General features: G+C 39.5%; 1 protein-coding gene across 4 annotated transcripts in view; it reads left to right on the top strand.

Moving 5' to 3' along the window:
* The first annotated feature begins 828 nt into the window (after positions 1 to 828).
* Positions 829 to 22,799, top strand: part of l1camb (L1 cell adhesion molecule, paralog b) — a 44,183-nt gene continuing 22,212 nt past the window's right edge. For 3 of the 4 annotated variants that reach the window (XR_009268907.1, XM_058764162.1, XM_058764161.1), the window contains exons 1-13: positions 829 to 974; positions 11,312 to 11,520; positions 13,500 to 13,514; positions 13,880 to 13,982; positions 15,531 to 15,700; positions 16,605 to 16,730; positions 16,853 to 17,023; positions 18,490 to 18,604; positions 19,831 to 20,015; positions 20,112 to 20,243; positions 21,047 to 21,190; positions 21,387 to 21,498; positions 21,988 to 22,148. Coding sequence is in view for 3 of the 4 variants with exons in the window: in XM_058764162.1 (XP_058620145.1) it covers positions 11,400 to 11,520; positions 13,500 to 13,514; positions 13,880 to 13,982; positions 15,531 to 15,700; positions 16,605 to 16,730; positions 16,853 to 17,023; positions 18,490 to 18,604; positions 19,831 to 20,015; positions 20,112 to 20,243; positions 21,047 to 21,190; positions 21,387 to 21,498; positions 21,988 to 22,148 (1,555 nt within the window). In the remaining variant the exon portion in view is untranslated. The remainder of the gene's footprint in view (positions 975 to 11,311; positions 11,521 to 13,499; positions 13,515 to 13,879; positions 13,983 to 15,530; positions 15,701 to 16,604; positions 16,731 to 16,852; positions 17,024 to 18,489; positions 18,605 to 19,830; positions 20,016 to 20,111; positions 20,244 to 21,046; positions 21,191 to 21,386; positions 21,499 to 21,987; positions 22,149 to 22,799) is intronic. The other variant, XM_058764163.1, reaches the window with a different exon arrangement.

The following is a 22,799-nucleotide window of genomic DNA, read 5'->3' as shown; positions in this document are numbered from 1 at the left end:
GTGTGTGTGTGAGAAAGGCAGAAGCGTCACCCCTCACCCACACCTCCATCTGCTCTGGTGGTCAGCTCTGCTCTCGGTGAGCAGCAGGGGGTTGGGGACGGACGGTGGCTGCCTGCTTTGCTCATATTGTGTTTTTACAATCATATTCATGTTCTAGTGAACAACATTATTGGCTTTTTAGAAAACCCATAGATGTCTAAATATAGATGGATGCAATTTCAGCCAAAAAACAATAATTACAACCTTCACTCAAAGCCAACTCCAGTGTAGCGCACAAGAGTGAACCTAGGATGCTGACATCTCTCACTCAAATGCAAAAACCACATCTTGTTTTAAAATCGTCCTCTTTGTTAAGATTCCTTGTAGGCCTCTTATTACATCATTTCCATGATGATGATTCCCATTCGTGTATTATAACTGATACATGGCTTGCACTCCTTAATATTCCTAAAATAAAGACACTGCCACCACCATTGCGTATAAATAAATGTACATGATACAGTAAGGAGGCCGAGGTGGTTGTGTGTGACAGGAGCAGGGAAATCTAACGAAGGGGCGGAGTGAGGCTGCTGTGAAGACGGTAATTAAGGGTTGTCTTCTCTGGAAAAGGCCTTGGAGAGTTGACTTTGTTTCTGCTGGAGTGCTCGGGGGGCACGCAGGGGTAAGGACAGGAAAAGCCCAAACCTCTCCATTGTGAGGAAGAGAGGACGGGAGGGGATGGGTGGAGCAGAAAGAACAGAGAAAGAGATGATGTCACCTCTGCTCCTCCACCAATCAGAGGCGTGTGGGCGGAGCTCAGGCTGAGGCAGAAGGGTGTGTTTCCCTCACTGCAGCATCCCAGCAGCCTTCACCCAGCGGATGGGATGAACAGAGAGAAAGAGACAGACACAGAGGAGACGGAGAACAAGGCGTGTCACCGTACCAACAGAGAGGAGCCAGAGTTCTGCCCAAAACCTCTACATCTGCCTGTGAAGGTACGAGATCATTCCACAGATGTGTGTGTGTGTGTGTGTGTGTGTGTGTGTTTGTGTGATGGAAATACCTTGGTGATAAGGTGCCAAACACAGCCTGAACACACCTTGGCCTTGTGTGTGTGTGTGTGTGTGTGTGTGTGTGTGTGAAGGAGCTCGGTAGATTAAAGTCTTGTGCGCTTGGAGACAGATGGAACTCTTATCAGAAATAAAAGGGTGTTTTCTTCATTGCAGCGTGTCGTTATTATGTCCAATAATTATGAATAATTGGAAATCATTTTGATGGAATCATTCAGAATATTTCATTATTTTATACATTGTTACATAAGTATTAATGTAAAAGCAGGACAATTGCTATTCCATTCAGTTCTTGGGACCGGTTTGCTGAACAGTAAGACATTGCAGTTTATTTGTTGTGTTGTTAGTCTGACGCGCCTCCTGCTGCTGCGTAACATGAGCTAATATAACATCAGAGAGTCTGAGTCAAAGATGTGCTTTACGTATCTTCAAAATTCTGTGTTCCTTTAGCAGTGCTCTCTGCTTTTTAACTGTCCCCGCCTATCTCTGTGTGTGTGTGTGTGTGTGTGTGTGTGTGTGTCGCTAGCAGGTGAACGGGCTCAGCCATTGTTTCTTCATGTGGTGTGGTTGTTATGATGTAGAACTATATAAGTAAATTGATAATAATCTATTAGTAATTAATCTATTTTTAAATTAAATTCCCCAGGATTAACTAAATTTCACTTTGATTTCACTCTCCTTAATTATAATATGGAAAAATGCTGAATCATAAGCATGTCATCACATAATTAAATACTGCACAATAAATAAATATGCCACTATACTTTGTTAAATTGCCCATTATACTTATAATAACATTAAATACATATAATAACATAATAACATTAGCGAGCACAACACCTGAGCGATGACGGTGGATTTGTCATCTTTCTCTCTGTGTGAAGATTCTGTTGTGTGGTTTTCTTTTGCTGCTGGAGCAAATGGTAACACAGAGCTATTCTTACAGTAGTCTGCGTTCATCACTATAGAAGTGCACTTCTGTCTCTGACAACCCTGGAAATCTGAAGCGCTCCATATTAATGACAGGATCATCTGTATCGTGCTTGAACCGGAAGAGTGTCAAAACTAAATGAAAAGTCTACTTTGAGATGAGATTCAATTAGTTTAATATTACTCTTTTTTCTGAGACATGATGGGCGATAAAAGGAGAGAGGCATCCCATCTGAACATTTTCATTGATAAAGTTCACACCTTTCATATTGCCATCACACACTCACCGGTGCATTCATCTTAGATGGTCGCTAAAATGTTATATTGTCTTTGTGGTGTGTGTGTGTGTTTGTACTGGTATATATGGTTTATGAGGACTCAAATGTGTCCCTGTAAAACAAAAGGCTTAAAAAACATACAAAACGGTGTTTTATGAAATTCAAAAATTGCCAGTAGTCTCCTGTAAGGGGTAGGTTTAGGTGTAGGGTTGGTGTAGGGCGACAGCACATACAGTAAGTACAGTATAAAAACCATTACGCCTATGGAGAGTCCCCGTAAACCACAAATGCCAGACTGTGTGTGTGTGTGTGTGTGTGTGTGTGCTGCTCTTTAAAGAAACGTGTCTCATAATGATGGGTGGTCTTGGAAAGCTGTGCTAACAGTAGGGTAAAAAGACAACTTTCATTTCCTCTCTCGACCACAGATGGCACAAGATATCATCTCAACACTTTTGGTGACTATTTTTAATTTTGTCAATATTTGTGAGTTTTATTCAGTCAAAACACTTTTGAGGTTAGTTAAGCTGATTTTTGCCCCTGGAAAATGTGATTTATGCCATCCATATATTGTGTTGAATATCAAAGGTTTTTGTGTGTGCTTGTTAATGATGGATTTCTGGACACATTCTCATTGTTGTTTTTATTTAGAAGAAAAAAGTTTGACTTTTGAGAATGACTTAAGATGAGCCAGCAGAACTGGCACAGAGGGACCCATATTGTGTTGAAACTAGTGATACTATTTTTTAATACTTACTGTGATTAATGGGGTTATTCTCCATGAATTAGATGTACATTTCAGTCATGTTCACATCTTCGATCATTACAACCTAATTAAGTGATATTATTAAATTAGCATTCATAGTGTTGCTATTATAACATACCTTTAATTCAAATATGGGCACTAAATATGTTAATATTGGCATTCCCGTTTATAAGTCATAATATGATAATATATTAAAATATATTGAAAAAATAATTGTAAAAATTGCATCATAAGTCATTTATACATTCTGTAAACGTTTACCCAGGCCCCTAGCCAGCACATTGTGTTATAACAACTAAATGAGAGAATATTTCTGTGTATTTCCTATAATAACACATTGGCTGATGCATCATTATCATGTACATGCCAAACTTATCTCTAAATGTTACAGTACGTCACTGCCTTAAGTAATGAGTCATGGAATCATTCAGTTTGCTCAAAAGAACTGATTTATTCAGGAATGAAGCAAGTGACTCATGATTTTGTGAATGGGCTATTGAATCATTCACTCGGTCAATTTGTTCAAAATGCAGATTTATTCAGGAACCAAATGCCTGTGTAGCTCACAGATAGGAGACACTTCCGCTATGGATTTATGGATTTATTCCGCTATGATTCATCATATCCACTTTTTTCCCCAAGTCCTCTATAATAAAGCAGGTTCAAAAACTGGACACAACGAGGTGAAATTATGGTACTCACCCTTCAACCATTAAAAATAATAATAATAATAATAATAGTAATAATAATAAGTGTAAAAGCATTAAAAATTACTTTAAACAACATGAATATCTCCAAAAACTGTAGTAATATGCCCTTAAATCAAAAATGTTCATTAACTGGAACATTGAGTGATAATATTTCAAATCATTTTAACAAATACGCTTTACAAGTTAAAAAGGGAAAGAGTTACATTTGAACACATCTGACCTGGAAAGAGATGTGGGGTAAATGAGAGACTCAGTGCACTCCGGGGAGGTTTTCATGTGATACAGAGAGCAGAGCAGAGATGAAATGCGCAGTATATGTTGTCTTTTTTCATATTGTTACAGCAGAAAACAAGAGAAAAGAGAAAGAATCAGGTGGAAAAGAATGCAGCGGACTGAGAAGAGCTCTTCCAGAGATTTACCACATCACATTAAAATGCCAAGCGTTATGTTATTCTTCTGACGTCTGAAAATCGTTCAGTCAAACTGAGCGTTATGATTTGAAATGAGTTGTTTCAGGCTTTTTGACAAACTGGAAGAACCTCCCATAATTTTAAACACAGTAGGAAAGAGGAGGAGAGAGCAAAAACACAAAAGCGATTCTGAAATGGAAGCCATTACTTGTTTTTGAACAAGAATCAATATCACATTTGGAGTCATGTTTATATTCGTGAACACAGCACTCTTCTTCCTCAGCCTGATATTCCACAACTACACCATATGTTATGAATATAAAAACAAGAACTCATACAGACAAACATCGCTGGCACTGCATGAGAAAATGCTTATCTTCGTGTGAGAACAGGGTCTGCTGCGTGAGAGCTGGCAGCCCTGGGTTTGAAAGATCGACATCTACTGACCTCAGAATGCTTTATCATTAGAGGACATGTTGAATCTTTTCAAATTTGAATGTCAATTTGAAAGTTGATCGGCTTGATGATATAGCACGTTTTATATATACAGCAGGTAAAATAAGTATTGAACACCTCACCATTTTTCTCAGTAAATATATTACTAAAGGTGCTGTTGACTTGAAATTTTCACCAGAAGTCAGAAACAACCCAAGTAATCAATACAAAACAAATAAGTTCAGAAATTAAGTTATGTGTAATAAAGTGGAATGACACGGGGAAAAAGCATTGAGCACATGAATAAAGGGAGCTGCAAAAAGGCATGGAAAGCCAAGACACCAGCTGAAATCTATCAGTAATTAGAAAGCAATCTTGCCCCTCGTCAGTGGAAATTAATATCAGCTGCTTCCGTCCCAGCACCTACAGAACCAGGATGATGAAGATGAAACAAGGGTGACCATGATCGCAAACTCTCGACGGGTTTCAGAGAAAGAAAATAAAGCTGCTAGAACGGCCAGACAATCACCTGACGTGAATCTAATAGAAAATAAGAACTAAAGGTCAGAGTTCATAGAGATCCACAGATCCTTCAAGATCTGAAGACAGAATCACAGCTGAGCAACGCATGCCGCTAGCTTCTCCTGCAGGAGCGTCTTGAAGCTCTCGTTACCAACAAAGTATTAAATACATTTCAGTAGTTCAGTACTTTTCCCCGTGTCATTCAGTTTTATTACACAGAACTTAATTTCTGAACTTATTTGTTTTGTTTTCTTTGTATGTATGGATTACTTGGGTTGTTACCCACATCTGGTGAAAATTTCAAGTCAACAGCACCTTTAGTAATATATTTCTGAGAAAAATGGTGACGTGTTCAATACTTATTTTACCTGCTGTATACTGTATGTTCATATATTTAATTAAAAGAAGGAGCTGCAGAATTGAACTGCCCCAAAAATCTTGAAATAATCATTACATTCAGTCCTATCTTTTTTCCGATGAATGCCGTCTTTCGTTGACTCAGTCTTCATCTATGTCTGCCTCTGAGTCTGACCTTTCTCTTTCCACACATCCAGTCTTTCACGTCCTCAAACAGAATGGAGTCTTTGTTTTGTTCATTGACTCATTTACTCTGAAGAACAGTGAGCATATTAGCAAGTCCCCAGAGTCCTTCTGTGTTTCCGGGTTCAGCTAATGGAGAAACAGAACTGACACATTGTTAAATAATAAAATAATAATAATAACAACTAGATTTAAAAAATGTGTCAAAAGTGTCCCCTCTGTCACAGTCCTCTTATTCCCTCGTCACCTGATCGTCTCCCTCCGTCCCATCTCTGTCCCGTCTTACAGCTTCCCATCAGCACTCATGTTCTCTTTTGACATCTTTCCCTATAAAAACCATCTTCTGCTATTGAAATGTCAGTCAGCGTTTGTCTGTGCTCGCTCGTGTCTGGAGAGTCAAGTTACTTCTGTTATACGCTACAACATTCCTTTTAAGCATCCAAACTCTCTTTCTTCTTTCTTTCCGTCTGACTTATGTAGTAACTCTTTCTGCATCAACTACTGCTGACTGTCTTCTGTCGCTGTAGAGTGTAAGGTCTCGGCCGCTTCATGGGAGTTTTTTTTAATAGTCTCAAAATGTCTCTGAACTGAACCGAATCAGCAACAAACAAACTGTTTACTATTGTTTTCCAGCTGTTTGTATCACCGAATCAGTATTTTCTGATTAATCACTGTAAAGCTGCTTTGAAAAAATCTGTATTGTATAAAGCGCTACAGAAATAAAGGTGACTTGACCTAAACTCTGCATACATGACATTTACATCACTTTGTGTTATTGTGCATAGTGGTATAAATGAGTGGGACAAGACTTTCTAAATCATTGCAATCAACGCAATTACTTTCAGCATTTCTCAGCATTTCACAGTGCTGTAATTGGAGTTTCTGTAAGAACGGTATAATCTGTAACACCCTTGTTTGCCTTTTTCTGCTGGGACTCTATCATCTCTGTGTATAATTACACACGGTTTTCAGCATTACAGTCCCTCAAAATCTACCGTCGACCACTGCTTCTCTCATTACAGGAGACTTTTGCCCAAAAACTTTATCTGCCCAAGTCTGCAGTTCTTTTCATCTCCATCAAAGCAGAGTGCTTCTCTCCTGGGCTCCTCACCAGCTGGCAGCGTAACATCCCAGCACACAGCCTAGCTTACCACAACCATTTACTGTAATGTGCTCACGCCTTGGTTTGAGCCAAACTGACGCTGGAAGATTTAGTTTCCATTTAAACAAAACTCAAACCACATTGATTAATTGATATATATTTACATTTGCATTTAGTCATTAGCAGACGCTCTTATCCAAAGCAACTTACAAATGTGAACAATAGAGTCCCGGTACACACAGCAAAAAATAAAAATAAAATAAATAAAAAAGATAGATAGATAGAGAACACATTTTTTATAATAAATGAAAAAGAAAACAAGTAGATAGAATAGAAAAAGAATAGAGAGTGGAAGTGTATGTATATATGGCACATTCACCTTACAAAGCTGGGATATAGTTTTTGACACATTTCTTTAGTATTTTTGACAAAATGTTGTGTTAACTGGAAAATAGTTTTGTTTTTATTTTGTTTTTGTTTTTTTATTTTTGTCATCAGTGAGGTACATGAAGGTGTTCTTGTTCTACATTTTATGTTCTGTACTTTCATTTATTAAATATTTATTATCTTGTAAATACACATACTGTATGTACAAAAAATACATACAGTTTTTATTTATTTTTTTAGTTTTTTTATCCCAGCATCTCATGCCATAGGCAAGGAAGCACTCTGGATGGATAGCCAGCAGTTTACTGACATTTATCCCCAAATTCTCTCTATGTGAACCATGCCGTTTTACTAAAGTGTGTGTGTGTGTGTGTGTGTGTGAACTGAATAGGGCTCTTATGCATGAACAATTCCAGAAGTCTTCCAGGAAATGCTTTAGCAAAGCTCTGATATGTGATAAAGGAGCTCTTCAGAAAAACAGCATCACATCCCAGCTCTATAATGCAGCTCTGATATCATTAAATAGTCATGCATATTCTGTTAATGAATTAATAATATATGGTAATGCATGCAGTGTCATTTTGTCCAGTGTTGTACAGCTTTATGAATTTGGAGTTGTAATTACTAATTGAAATGCCTTTTTTTTTTTTTTTTTTTTTGGTTTGTTATTTGACATTAAGAGATTGTGTTAATTCCTCCCAAAATACAGAAGTGTAAATTCCTGCGGAGAGTCTTATGTTGATTTAATGTAAATGTGAACATGTTCTGACAGCTGACATGTAGCATGAAGATAGGCTTGAATGGGAAACACAAATGGGACGCTCTGCCTTTGTTTGGAGGAGCCCCTCTAGGGTCGGGATCATTGAGTTATTTTGGCAGGGATCTGTGGGGAATATGGGGCTCATTAATTCTGGGCTCTGCTGTGTGTAATACTGGAACAGTCTGCAGATGGTCTGTGTCTGATGACGTCCTGACATTAAACATTGGCTAACCAATCAAATTCAGGCTTTTGATTTGGTCCGGAGATGCTGCTGTTACATGAAACTACGACTTGGTGGAGCTGTCAGTTCTCTGTTTTTTTTTTGTTTTTTTTTGTACTGTTCTCTGAGGTCCACTTCAAATATTATCAAGATTTTTACATCAAAGAAAATCATAATTTAGAAGTAACAGGCTGTTTTCTGTCCTGTTTTGACCCCCCTCATCAGAACGCTGTGTTTGAGTAGCTGTGGAGGATTGTAGACTCAGAAGTAAACACCCATTGCTATGATTGGTATTGTTGTATATGGCTGACAGCATACATTCCTCACAGATAGACGCTGCTGTGATGTATGTCAAAAATGTATAAATACTCAGTACATTTAAAACAATCTGTAATAACAGACAAAGCAAAAGTGACCATGTAATAAAAACAGTTACTCACACTTGTGTTGAGACATTACTGTCAGATCTAATGTAGTCGCACAGCATCGTCTCTTAGCTTCAGTCTTTCCGAAAATCGAATTGTGCCTTGTTTGTAAACGAATTCGCTGTAAAATTAAGTGAACAAAGGACCAAGTTCTTACTGGCGCGGCCTGGAACTTCATTAAAAATAAAGTTCATCCAGTCTTGGAATCAGAAGGAAGGCAACACAAACATTCCACAGTTTTTCCACAGCTTGGCACTCAACAGCATCTTGTCTTCGGAGCATCTTTATTGTTTGGTTTGTGTAGACCTGCTCTCATAAACACTACATGCATGAATCGGTGGGCGGGGCTAAGCGGGCAGCGATGTAGAGGCAGGTATTGATTTCTTTTCTGGGGAGGTGGTGCTTATCCACACTATTACATCATAGAGTAGAACATTCCACAAGCGGTCGTTTTGGAAAACTGGCTTCAATATAAGCTGTTTTTAGACAATTCTGAGTTTAGACAGTTTTGAATTCTGAAACGTACAGGATGTTTTTATAGCACAACGACCTCTTGTATGTCAAAAGATCAATGGAATTTTGTTTTCTCTGTTCATGACCCCTTTAAGGGTCATTCAGCCAGTGTAATGTCTTGGACATTATGCTGTTTGTTATATAAATAACTTGGCAAGAGTTGCTTGTGTTGAGCTTGCACATTGTGGTTTTTGCAATCTGCGTGCACAGTACTGTGGCAGAGCGTTTGTGGCTGTCTTTGAGCGCTCGGCTGCTCCACACACACCTGACTCTCCTCAGCAGCCGTATCCATGTGTTCCGGGGGATTCCAAGGGGATTCCGTTGCCATGGAAACGGAGCTGGAGAGGAGGCGGGAACAGCATTATGCTGGTTTCTGTATAAAACACACGGATGTGATTATATTTACATGTAAATCACTGAGATAATATGAGCACACATTAAAAATCATACACACCTACACACAGGCAAGGAAGACACCATAAAAGTGTATGATAGATTAGAAAAGTGTAGGGTGTGGCAGACAGAGAGAATCCTATGACTCAGCATGATCCAATCAACTGTCTGGAAAACAAATACAGATGGATGGATGGACAGAACCATAAATGCCTGCTCCCCCATTTCATCCATTAATGGCACTTACCACCACAGCTGCCACTGCTCAATATTTCAGTGCGCACACACTCGCACACTCACACACTCACACACTCACACACACACACACACACACTGTGCTGTGCCCCTCCCTACTGCTCATGTTCAGAACACGATAAAGAAGGGAGAGTTATTACTTTAAAAAATAGCTATTATAATCTAAGCCCTAATTAACTATGTATGCATTTTAAGAATTTAATTAAACCAGTTATTTAGAAAAAGATAATAATATATAGATAATCGAAGGTTTATATATATATATAGAGAGAGAGAGAGAGAGAGAGAGAGTGTTGTAATATATATTAATGCATGGTAATATAAATATATATTAATGCATTAATGCAGTGTCTACTCTGTCTGTTTTCTTTAAAGCAATCAAGCGTAGGTGCATTAATGTGGCTGTTAGAATCTGTTGGCTGAGTATCTGATTGTAGATGAGCGTATCAGATTCTGCAGGACCCAGAGCTGATTATATCGTGTGTGGTTGCTGTGATTTTCAGTAAACAGACGTCAAACCTCGCTTTGCTCCGCAGGATAATGTGATAATACTCTTGCTCAACCTACTGCCTTATATGAGTGTTCTTGTTCTTTAAAGTAATATCCAAATCTGTCCTTTTCTGTCTTTTCTCTCTTCTGTGTAGGTAATTTCACACATAAATTTTTCTTGATCTTGAGGGAAGTTCATGTTTTTAGAATGGTGTCATTAGCATTAATGAATGCATAATGAGATTTTGTCTTTTTATGGACCTTCCGGTTTCATGGCCATTTCTTCATGGATTTTCAATGCTTTCTGGTGGGTTAGGATACATTTTTCTTCTGTTCTAGTTCAGTCTCCTCCGTGTGTCATCCTACAGACCTCCCTGATAGCAAGCAACCATTGATTCAATGTAAAAAAATAAAAAGAAAATTTAAAAAAAGAAAAAAAAGTGTTGATTTGTCCATGTTAATTGCATTCAATCAAAATCACTTTTGCACCTGCAATTAATGTTGAATTTTTTAATTTTTTTTGACATTTCAACAAACCACCATTATTGTGATCAGTGTTTAGTTGGGCTCTTGACTCTTGTATTTTAATGTTAGGTTTTCATTTTCTCTTGTAACAATGTACTAAAATGTGTTGAGGCAATGAAAACTAAGATCCACTGGGATCAGGTGATGGTGACTGTAATAATTGTGAGGTTATTTAAATAATTGCTCACAAGTTTGTTGTGTTATTTATGTGTGAATAATGTGTGATACTACAGTGTGAGATTAAAGCAGTGGTACAGCTAACATACTTCTATGAATTAACCAAAAAAAAAAAAGAAGAAAGAAAAACCTCATTAAATTGTTGACTCAATTAGACATCAAAAATCAACGTATGAAACTCAACAATGGTTACAATCAACAAAAGAAAATGTTATGCTGAAATGCATGCTGGGTATCAACAAAACACATTCATGACTAATGACTTCATGACCCAACCAAAGCAAACACTGATCACAATAATGGTGGTTTGTTGAAATGATATTGATTCACATATTGATAACAATCAGCTATTTTTAACATTGAGTGGTTAAATGGTTTTGACCTGCTCTCTTGCCTCACGGCCTCTCCTCTCTCTCTCTCTCCTGCAGAAGCGTCAGAAGCGTGCGGAGTCAGACGTGGTGGAGGCTGTCTGGACACAGCTGTGTTTGCATGCAGTGGCTGCTGGTTTGATGCAGAATGCCTCTAGTTCAGTGTCAGCCGGCAGGCAGAAGAGGGCGCATCAGGACACATCTTCATCTGCTGCTCCTCTTCCTCATTGTGCTACAAACACATGGATACATTATAATCCCTCCCGACTGTGAGTAGCACCCCATCCAGACTCTAAACCTCTTTCAGAAACAATCTTCTATAATGTGCAGGTACAGTGTTTTGCTAAGTGTCATTCCTCGATTGGCGATTAACAAACACCATGTGGGTGCAGTTTCACTCTTTTTGATACAAAACTGTATTTGGTGGTATGTTAAGAAATACTTTTAAATCAGACAGTGATGTGGTCAAAGACACTGTGTCTCGTTCACTAATGTAATGCACAAACAGCGTTTTGACAAACAAATCCTGATTCATCAACTACTGTACAAAGATTTATTCTAAATTTACCACAAAATGTAGGAACAACTGAAAGCACACATATATTATTATTTATTTATTTATTTTTTAAGGGGGGGGGGGGGCATATAGACATGCTAAAATGAAATTTTATACATAGATATTTCTCAGTTATTCATTCAGATAAATGTAATCTTACCACACTACTTTATTTTACTTCAGGATTCTAGATCTAATGACTTGTAGATAAAATAACTAACAAAAGCATGACTACAGTACATCCAACAATGGACAAGACCTGACAAAGAATGCTGAAAACACAAGGGCTTCAATACACAGGCTAATAGACTAAAAAGAAACAGGTGAAAACCATCAGGTCATAACAAGGGCAACGTGAAACAGGAACGGAGTACGAACTAACAATCTAAAACACACCTGTCAAATTTGACTCCTGGGGCCACAGTCCCTCAGAGCGTAGCTTCAACCAACCATCTCCAAAACACTCACCTGGAAGTTTCTAGTGATCCTGAAGACCTCAAAGAGCTGGTTCAGGTGTGTTTGATTAGATTTAGGGCTGAACTCTGCAGGACTGTGGCCCTCCAGGAACTAAGTTTGATGCCTCGGTCTACCTCCTGGTAAATATGACTTCATGGGCTCATTCAAATCGATTTGAGAAAGAAAAGAAAAACAGGTCTTTGACAGCTGCTAGTCAGAGCACAACATTGCAGTTAGCCATTGTCTGGTGTGCTCCTCCTACAGGTTGAGCTGCTGGATCCTTATTCAGGATCACGTCCTCTGTAATGCGGGAGAAACGATGGAGAGCAGGATCCATTTGCAAAAGATTCACTGGAAATAATAAGACAATACAGATATTTTTTTCCCATACATTAGAATGTGTCATGTTTAATATTGTTTTGTTTTCTGAGCAAAAGATGATGATTACACAGTGTGCCGATTAATTAATCTATTATTAATTAATTGAAAATTGAACTGTTGGTTCTTGTGGTGTTCGGGACAAAAACAGAACGTGTGATATTGCACTCGTTGTTAGTGATATGATATAAATATGAGACAAAAACTCAAACAGGGACATGCATGCCCCAGTGTCCTGCGTTTAGGGGCATTTAAATGCATGCTATATCACGCAGAGAGCCGTTCGTCTCTGATCCACTGGGCGGCTGAGTGCCTTAAATGCCTTCATTTTAACCAATCATTTTTTTACCCTTGTTAATTATATTATGAATTGACAGCCCTACTGTGTATATGCAAGGTGAGTAGCTATATAGCCAAGTCACAATTAATCTTTTTTCCATTTGTTTGTCTCCTCCAGACAGCTGGTGGTGGTTGAGGAGAGACCCCCCCACATGATTGTAAAGCGCTTTGGGTGTATTGCAATACACATTAAAAGCGCTATATAAATGCCTCATTCATTCATTCCTCCAGACAGCTAGATATATTGTGCTGAACTCCTTCTGTCTGATCAAATCAAAGTTGCCTAATCCCTGAAATCTTGAATGCGTGTAAAGGAGTTACCTCACTGACTGAATCATTTAGGAATCTAATTTCTTTGCTGAATTTTGTTGGAAAAAACACTTGGATAAATGCATTTCTCTATAGGATGCTGTCCCACATCAACAGAAATGCCTCAAAGTCTGAATCCTGCATGACTCTGCCTAACCCTGTGCTCTCTCTCTCTCTCTCATTCACTGCTTCCTTCTGCCGCTCTTTCAGACACATATAACAACCGTAAGTACTTCAGCTTCCTCTGGATTCCTTTATTTCTGGCTCTGTGTCTCTGTGAATGAGTGTTTCTTACAGTTGAGTTTTTCAATTATAGCTGCTACAAATAGATTTTTCTTGTGCTGTGAGACTAAAACATACTAAAACAATGGTTGGTTTGGTCACAGTTTTTTATAGACTTAATTCAAATGTTTATAGGTGTTTTAGGAAACACCATGAGAAAGTTAGGGTTAGGTTCAGGCGCATTTATTGTCCAGCAGTTGTTCTCACACCCAGCAGATGTGAACTCTACCTTTAACTCAAAACACTGGTTACAACCATGGTTTCTCATGGCTATTTTGTTTATCCTGCAACCATCTTTTTGCCCTCAGTAAAACAAGCTCCAAAGATCACAGCTCAGCCCGTGTCTCACACCGCTTTCTCTCTGGATGATGTCAATCTGGCCTGTGAAGCCAGTGGAGACCCAGCGCCCAGGTGAGTCTGATATGGTCCTTTGGCACATTTTCTGCTGTATGTCAAGTCATTAGAACCAGGTGTTTCAGATACTGTAAATGTCAACAAAATGTGCAGGACTGTAGACAACCCAGGACTTGGAAAGTCAAAGACATCATACGAGTTTTTTGTTGGTCTTCACAGTAAATCATTATCGGTGATTCATAATCTCTTTGACATCACTATATACAGCAGGGCTGCTGAGTCCTGTTTCTGGAGATCTCCTGTACCTTCCTGCAGAGCTCAGCCGCTCATTCAGATCCTCAGGAGCACGTGCTCATCACAGACAGCGCTGCAGGACGGTGCATCTCCAGGAACAGCACTGGGCAGCCCTGATATTTGTGCTCAGCTTTTGTAATAGATGTGTATGAATGGCTCAGAGTGAAAACCACACAGTTGCTAATGGAAAGGGTTCACATACGTGAAAGACGAGTACAGAATGTGCAGGAGCTGAAGGATTTTTCTGAATAGCGGACAGGATGAACAAGGGACTCAGCTATTACAAAACAATACACAGCTATTACAAAACAAACAGTTGTGGATCACCCTGGTAATGATATTAAAGGGGTCATTGGATGCGACATGCACTTTTACAAGCTGTTTGAACTGAAATGTGTGTTGGCAGTGTGTGTACACAACCAACCTATAATGATAAAAGTCCACCCAGTGTTTTTTTTTTTTTTTAATCTTGTTAAATCCCCTTTCTCAAATGGAGCCGATCTCAGATGCCTGTCTGTGACATCACACATACCCAGACCCCTCCCACGATTGTTGATTGACACTAGTGTTTAACCTTAGACCCGCCCTGAGTGAGCAGTCATCAGTCTGCCATTGTTTCACCGCCGGAGCAGATGTAGACAAGAATGTCTCCTGAGCGATTGAGGTGTTTTGTTGTTAGATGTAATATTGAACATAGCAGTCATCATTTACTCCCGACATCTGAGCCACTGAAGACGCAGTGGATTAACTTAGTTTTTGAAGGGAATGCGCCCCCGATCTACCTAAATGCGTCTATCTTTGCGCGTGATCCAGCTTCACCTCCAGAAGAAATGAGTGTAAGGTTTTTTAATGTCCTCATTAGCGAATTTCACGATGAATGCAGCTAAAGTTTACCGTCTCTCAGAGAGCGGCTCAGAAGAGAGGGGCGGGGTCAGTAGAGCTCATTTGCATTTAAAGCGGCATGCAAGAATACAGCTTGAGTCAGACAGAGCTGTTTTTGACAGGGTAAAAACGGTGTTGTTTTACACTACCATTGAGAAATTTTAACCAAACTATGTTACAGACTTTTCATTAAGACCCTAAAGAATCATATCAACTTGTGAAAAATGGGCATCCAATGACCTCTTTAAGAATCGAGCAAAGGTGAACGGGCTCGTTATTTTGTCTTGTGGATCATATGGAAACATCTGTTACGTGAGCCTGTAGTTCAGGGCAGTGAACTGTACATGTGTGTGTATTTGTGTTTTTCTCTCTCCATCTGTCTGTCTTTAGATTTAAATTTGTCTTTGTTTTCTTGCCTCACACTGACAGTTTCCGCTGGGTCAAAGATGGCAACGAGTTTAGGAGGGAACTGTTTGAGTCTGGGACCCTGACAGCAGATGAAAAGGAGGAGCTCCGATCCTATCAGGGCTCGTACCGCTGCTATGTGGCCAACGAGCTGGGCACGGCCGTCTCAGACCTGGCACGCCTGATCACAGAGTGTGAGTCTCTCCTCCACTGCGTCTCAGTGGCTAGGATTGGAAAAGCATAATGTATACAGTATAGTTACCTGTGCACAGAAACCTGGATGACCCTCTCCATTCTCCACAATAGCACAGTCAACAGCAGCGCTCAGAATGACAGCATGCATCAGTATGAGTGGAGAAAACGAGTCCACACACCCTGCTCGGGTGATGAAACGAACTGCGATGGCAGATCGAGTGTAAAATCTGCAGCATTGAGTGCAGAGCACAAACACACAGCAAAGCACAGAACGCAGAGCAAAGTAATGCACCAGACTGTTGGGGAGTGACTCGTTACATGTGACTCGTTAAATGTAATTAGTTACATTCATTTAATAAGGTAACTGAAATAGTTACACTACTTATTACATTTTAAGTAGAGTAATCTGTAACCTATTATACTTCCAAAGTAACCTTCCCAGCACTGACTGTCACATACATGCAAAAAATCAAAAATCAAGACTGAATCCATGTCCGTTATGGATATGTGTTTTAAGCCATCTGGAGGAAACAAAATGAAGGGCCGATCAATATCTCAGTTAGTGAGCAGACTTTGTGGCTCCAGAGAGATCAGGCCAGTATTCAGTCCAAAAGCACTGTGACTTTCAGAACAAGAGCGAGCCTGAGGTCACCTATATGCCATTCTTCACAAATTTAATTCAAATGCAAAGATGCCCCAGACTAAAACTGCTGAATTATACATTCAGTGCTTGTAAGCTTATGTGACAACAGCATTGCAGCGTTCTGTCACTGAACTATGTTCAAAGCCCACAGTATGCAGCACTCCAGTATTTCATGAACGTTGCTCAGCTCTGATGGAGAATGAAAGCACAAACCTTGGATAAACAGTGAACATTAACAAATTATTCTGGCTATTTCACAGCCATCCCAACCTTGGCCAAAGAGAAGAGGCAGAAAAGAAGATCGTTTGAGGAGGGAGAAAGCGCAGTCCTCTACTGTAACCCTCCCAAGAGCTCTGTCACTCCCAAAATACACTGGATGGACATGCGTACGTCTTCTATTCAATCTACTTTTGACAAATTAAATTGTCCTGCATAATACCTGAATTGATTAAACTGAATCCCTCTCTCTCTCTCTCTCTCTCGATTTATTTATTTGTTTGTTGTTCAGAGCTGCGCCACATCCATCTGAATGAGCGGGTGACCACCAGTCTTGATGGAAATCTTTACTTTGCCAACTTACTAGTCAATGACAGCAGAGAAGACTTCACCTGCAATGCCCACTACATCAGCGCCAGCGTCATCCTCCCTAAAGAGCCCATCTCCATCAGCGTCGCGCCCTGTGTGTAAACTCTCTTCTGGCATAGCTCAGCTCTACTCTCTGCATGTGAAGGCTGTTTCAAATCAAGTAGTATTACAATAACAAAACCCAGGGATGCTTTACAGCAGTGGTTCTCAACCACGTTCCTGGAGGACCCCCAACACTGCACATTGTGCTTGTCTCCTTAATCAAACACACCTGATTCAGGTCACCTTCTCATTAGTAGAGACTCACAGACTTGAAATGGGTGTGTCAGACAAAGGAGACATGCAAAATGTGCAGTGTTGGGGGTCCTCCAGGAATGTGGCTTACAGCACAAACCAAAAGATGGAAATTGAAGCATGTCCAAAGCAAGTGTGCCACTCTTGTCCTGTACGGAGAAGCCAAAGCACTTCGATCGCCCCTGGTCTGCAGTACAGCTCATAAACCCCGCCCTCTCCATGTTAACCAAATTATCAAATTGCACTTAAATACATTTTTACCAAAGATTAATTGCATCATTTTAGGTAGTTGTTATCATACTTGATTATTTGATGCTATAAAGCGGGCTGTGGTTGGGATTGGGTCCTCACGATCACTACTGCGCAGACTCAGATCCAAACGATGTTCTGACTTCACTTTTCTATACTGGAAGGAAGTGGAGACATGCCATGCATCTTTGTTTACAGTATATGGTCCAAAGAGGTGTGAACAACAAACTTAAAACATATTGAAAGAATATTAATAGTACCAAAACTGCAAGCAGCAGCTGCTGTACTTTGTCTAAGCATGGCAACAGGAACATTTTGGATACTAAATAGCAAATCCTTTTTGAAATATTTCCATCAAATGTGTTGATGCTTTATATAAGAAGGATTTGTAAACTCTTGATAAGCATGTTATAAAAAATTAATTGAGCCATGGAGTTTGGGTGGGGTGAGGATTATGCCCTTAAAATAAGAAAATAAAGAAATATATAACATAGTTAAAGGATAGATTATACAAATGCCATTATAAATGTATTGCTATGAACGACAATAAAATCTGTATATAAATATATACACAGGATTTTATATAGGACTGATTCTGACAAACTTACAGAAATCTTATTTTATTTTATTGATTTTTTTTGCTTAAAGAACTCAACATAATCATAATAATAAGTTCACACGTTTTATTTTATTTACACGTTCACATAATTTCTAACATTTTCTTTTCTTTTTTTTTTTTTTCTGGACAGCATTTAAAACATTTTACCAGTAATTCACCAAAATAAAAGCTCTAGGATATGGAAATGAGTGTTGGCATGTTTGAAAATGAAAAATTTAAGACATAAGTATTAGTACTTGTAGTGTTAAATGAAATTATTATTATAATTTTTATTGAATATTCACATCTATGGAGGGAAGTGTGATAAGACACGGTGCCTCAATCCCTCCTCAGGGAACAGGGTTACATACGTTACACACTTAACTGTGGGATTCACTTGTGTTCTTGTATTTTCACAGCAAATTCTGTGGTGAAGAACCGGCGGCCCCAGCTGCAGAAGCCAGCGGGCTCCCACAGCTCTTACCTGGTGCTCAGGGGCCAAACACTGACTCTAGAGTGCATCCCAGAAGGCCTGTGAGTATTCAGCCGATGTCCTGCCAGAAACATCTGCATGCACGCTTCAGCCGACAACAACAAAAATAATCAGCCAACTAACATTTGAATTTGACACGTGTGCTGCACGTTTACTGTGGTTTACAAGTATTTTGTCAGTTTAAATGTCTGAATAAAACATGAAGCGTGAGGAATCTGCTGCTGGTCTCTGAAGTTCAAAAATCACATTCAAAGCCTTACCGTCAGAGTACAGAATTCAATATCCAACGCACAGTGGCGTTCATCAACCATTCTTAAAACTTAATTTCTAGCGATTATCGTCGATTTGATTGCACAGATACTATTTAAACTAAACTGAGCTACACAATGACATCTCTGAATTCAATAATGAAATGCCTTTAACTGAAAATTGAGTGTTTAATCTTATCATTATACATTACTGACACTCTATCCTCCAATTTGATACTGTTAAGTGCTTTGACACAATCTGTATTGTTAAAGCGCTATATAAATAAAGGTGACTTGACTTGACTTGACATTCTTCTCAAGACGAAGACAGAATTTGTACAAATATAATAAACAGACACATGGCTAAACATATAGCAGACATAAATCCAATAAACAGGTGACAATACATGCAGCCTATAATGGATATTACACATATGTAATATTGTGTATATAACAGCTGACTGTACAATTTTAATGCGGGACTTTGAGAAAATATTCACTCAAGTAGAAACGGCCGTATTAAAATAATAATGATGCTGCTTATGTCATGGTCACTGGCCAGAACAGACGAGTTAAAGCTGTGACTGGTGTTTGCAGAGCAAAAGTTTACTGGAAAGGTAAAAATAATGGCTTTAAGTTCTTAATCTTCTGCTTTTAATATTCTCTCTTAATTTTTGTCTTGAGAAAGTACATCCTAGATGTCATAAATGTAATCCACATGAAGCAAATGGAAAGCACGTACTGTAAAACCAAACAAACTGACATTTGCATTCATGCATTTAGCAGATGCTTTCATCTACAGCACTTCCAAAGAGCAGGAACAGAGCAATTGGTCAAAGAGCCAATAATATTCATTTGATTAATGTTCAGTTTATTACGATGAATGGGTCTTGCACCTCAGTTCTTCGTCTGACCGCTGGAGAGGGATCAGAGGGCTCACATCTGTCAGAAAGGCACTGGAGGGGCTGATATGACTGGGGTAGCAGCAGTCTTTAAGGGTCACTTTCCCTCTGTTTAAGCCCCACTCCAGAGGTGCAGTGGGAACGGATGGACAGCCCTCTGTCTCCGGCGCGGGCCCGGACGCTGAACTTTGGCCGCTGGCTCCGGATCCAGAGCGTGTCGGAGGCGGATGATGGCGAGTACACATGCACCGCCCAAAACAGCCAGGGCTCCGTTAAACACCACTACGCCGTCACAGTAGAGGGTAAGACACACACACTGACACTGCCAGATGTCACAGTATATACTACAACAGATCACACGCTTTTATAACAGCTAGAGTCGTCTTTATTGTTGGCAGCTGCTCCGTACTGGACCAGGCGTCCTGAGGACCACCTGTACGCCCCAGGAGAGACCGTGAGGCTGGACTGTCAGGCCGAGGGGATTCCCACCCCAAACATCACCTGGAGCATCAACGGCGTTCCCATCGCAGGTGCACAGCGCTCACCAGCGGAGGCACAAGCAAACACTGAGCAGCTGTCAGGGAGCTCCACAACACATGGGACAGAAGCTTAGTCTCTGCGTCGTTCTCCTACTTACTTTATTATTATTTTAAAGTGTTAAAATAGTAAGAATAAAAATAAATATACAGTAGATGAATGCACTACTTATAACACACACACACAAAAAACTTGATTGGCTAATTTTTTCTTCTGTTCTTGTGACTGGCCATGTTTTTCATGATACACAAATATCCTCATGAATTATGATGGCTGAAATTCTTCTGAAGTGAACTGAACCAGTGGTTTCTGTAGTTATAGCATGTTTTTCTCTTTTATAGTGCCATCAGGTGACCTAGCCTCACTACTTCAGCTTAGATTGATGCTTTCCCTAAGTGTTTCAGATTTAGTGAAAATATCTGATATCTGTGTTTGTTAGTTTAATCCATATATTTGTGTGCCGGTGAGTTAGTTGACATGTCTTTGCAGTGCTTCTATGCATGTCAGATTTTAGGAGTATGTACTGTAAAATAGTGACATAAGAGCAAGAGAGAATTAAAAACAGTGAAGTGTTTAAACAAGTATATATTTATATAGTAATGTGTATGTCAAGAAAATGTCTTGAGCATTAATTCCTAATTATCTAATGGATTATTTTCTTTTGTAAAAGCCACCCAATAGGAAACGTATCTTTGTTTTGGTAACTCTAAACAATCCTGCAGTGTTTTGAGACACTTCTGCGGTTCACGTCGAGTCACGTCTGAGGTCTAGTTTTCCTGGTCTCTGTGTGTGGCAGGGACGGACTCGGACCCGAGACGGCTTGTGAGTTCAGGGACACTGATCCTGACTGATGTTCAGTACAGTGATACGGCGGTCTATCAGTGCGAGGCCACCAATAAACACGGCAATATCCTGGTCAACACACACGTCCATGTAGTTGGTGAGCACCATTTCATAACTCTTTGGTTATTTGCATGTGTTCGCTCCACGCTGTAGAAAGCCTGGGAACGCTGTCACTCCAGAATGAAGCGACTTCTGGTCAGAATATGGGGTTGAGCTTAAAAATGAACTGAAAGCGACCCGTTGACTGTTGTTGGTGCTATGTGTGAGTAAACCGCTTGCCCTCCGTCTGCCAGAGCTGCCTCCTCAGATCCTGACGGCAGACGAGCTCGTGTACAAGGCCACAGAGGGACAAACCGTTCTGCTGCTGTGCCGCACGTTTGGCTCCCCACAACCCAAAGTCGACTGGTGAGCATGGGCTTTTATTGCTCATTTCTTTGAACACATTTGCTATGTTTTAAAGGGATTGTGACATGAGAGATCAGTTTTCCTTTATGGTTTTTGCAGAAAACAGGTATTTGTAACATAAAAACATTCTGCAAGTTTCTTAGCTTAAAATACCCCCCTTATGGACAAAGCATTCATAGAATAGGATGCTATTTCCTATGCAATGACATTAGGAATCATTTCTCATATATATTTTTATTTCTGTGCAAAAACTTTGCTAGCATTATAAGTGAACCTATTAAACATATTAACATTTTTTTTTTAAAAATAAAAAATCCACAAAACCTTTAATGAGAAGCAATGATGTCTGTCATTTTTGTAGTGTTTGATGAATTAATTATTTTATAACACGTGTTCTGAAATTCTATAAATTAGAGGAAAAGCAATGCACTAGTAATCCAGCTGTTTTGGAGGATGTGTGTATAACGGCGTGGCTTTGAATGTCTGCAGGGAGATTTTCGGCTCTGGTCCAGCTCTGGCCAATGCTAAAATGTCTCAGACGAGCGATGGAAATCTTCAGATCAGTGACGTGAGTGAAGAAGACACCAACACTTACACGTGCTCAGTGAGACACAGCAACAGGAGCATCAGTGCTGAGCTGGAGGTCCTGAGTAAGTCCAGATCCATGCAAACCTATTGCGTTTCACACTGAAGGAGCAGTAGCTTATCGCTCAGCACGCAATCGAAATGACACAGTGTGCTTGCTTTATACACAAAGGGGTTGTTTCGAAATGTACAGTGCCATTCAAAAGTTTGGGATCAGTAAGATTTTGATGTTTGATGTTTTGTTTTTCAAAGAAGTTTCTTCTGCTCATCAAGGCTGCATTTATTTGATCAAAAATACAGAAAAAAGCTGTAATTTTGTGAAATATATTTGCAATTTAAAGTCAAGTCAAGTCACCTTTATTTATATAGCGCTTTTAACAATACAGATTGTGTCAAAGCACTTAACAGTATCAAATTGGAGGATAGTGTAAGTAATGTATAATGATAAGATTAAATACTCAATTTTCAGTTAAAGGCATTTCATTATTGAATTCAGAGATGTCATTGTCTAGCTCAGTTTAGTTTAAATAGTATCTGTGCAATCAAATCGGCGATAATCGCTAGAAATTAAGTGTCCCCAACTGAGCAAGCCAGAGGTGACAGCGGCAAGGAACCAAAACTCCCTCCGAGACAGAATGGAGAAAAAAACCTTGGGAGAAACCAGGCTCCGTCGGGGGGCCAGTTCTCCTCTGACCAGACGAAACCCGCAGTTCAAA

This window comes from Onychostoma macrolepis, chromosome 23 (genome assembly GCF_012432095.1).
Source record: "Onychostoma macrolepis isolate SWU-2019 chromosome 23, ASM1243209v1, whole genome shotgun sequence".
NCBI lineage: Eukaryota > Metazoa > Chordata > Actinopteri > Cypriniformes > Cyprinidae > Onychostoma > Onychostoma macrolepis.
Note: the sequence above shows the minus strand (reverse complement) of the source record. Positions and strands in the feature narration are given on the sequence as shown.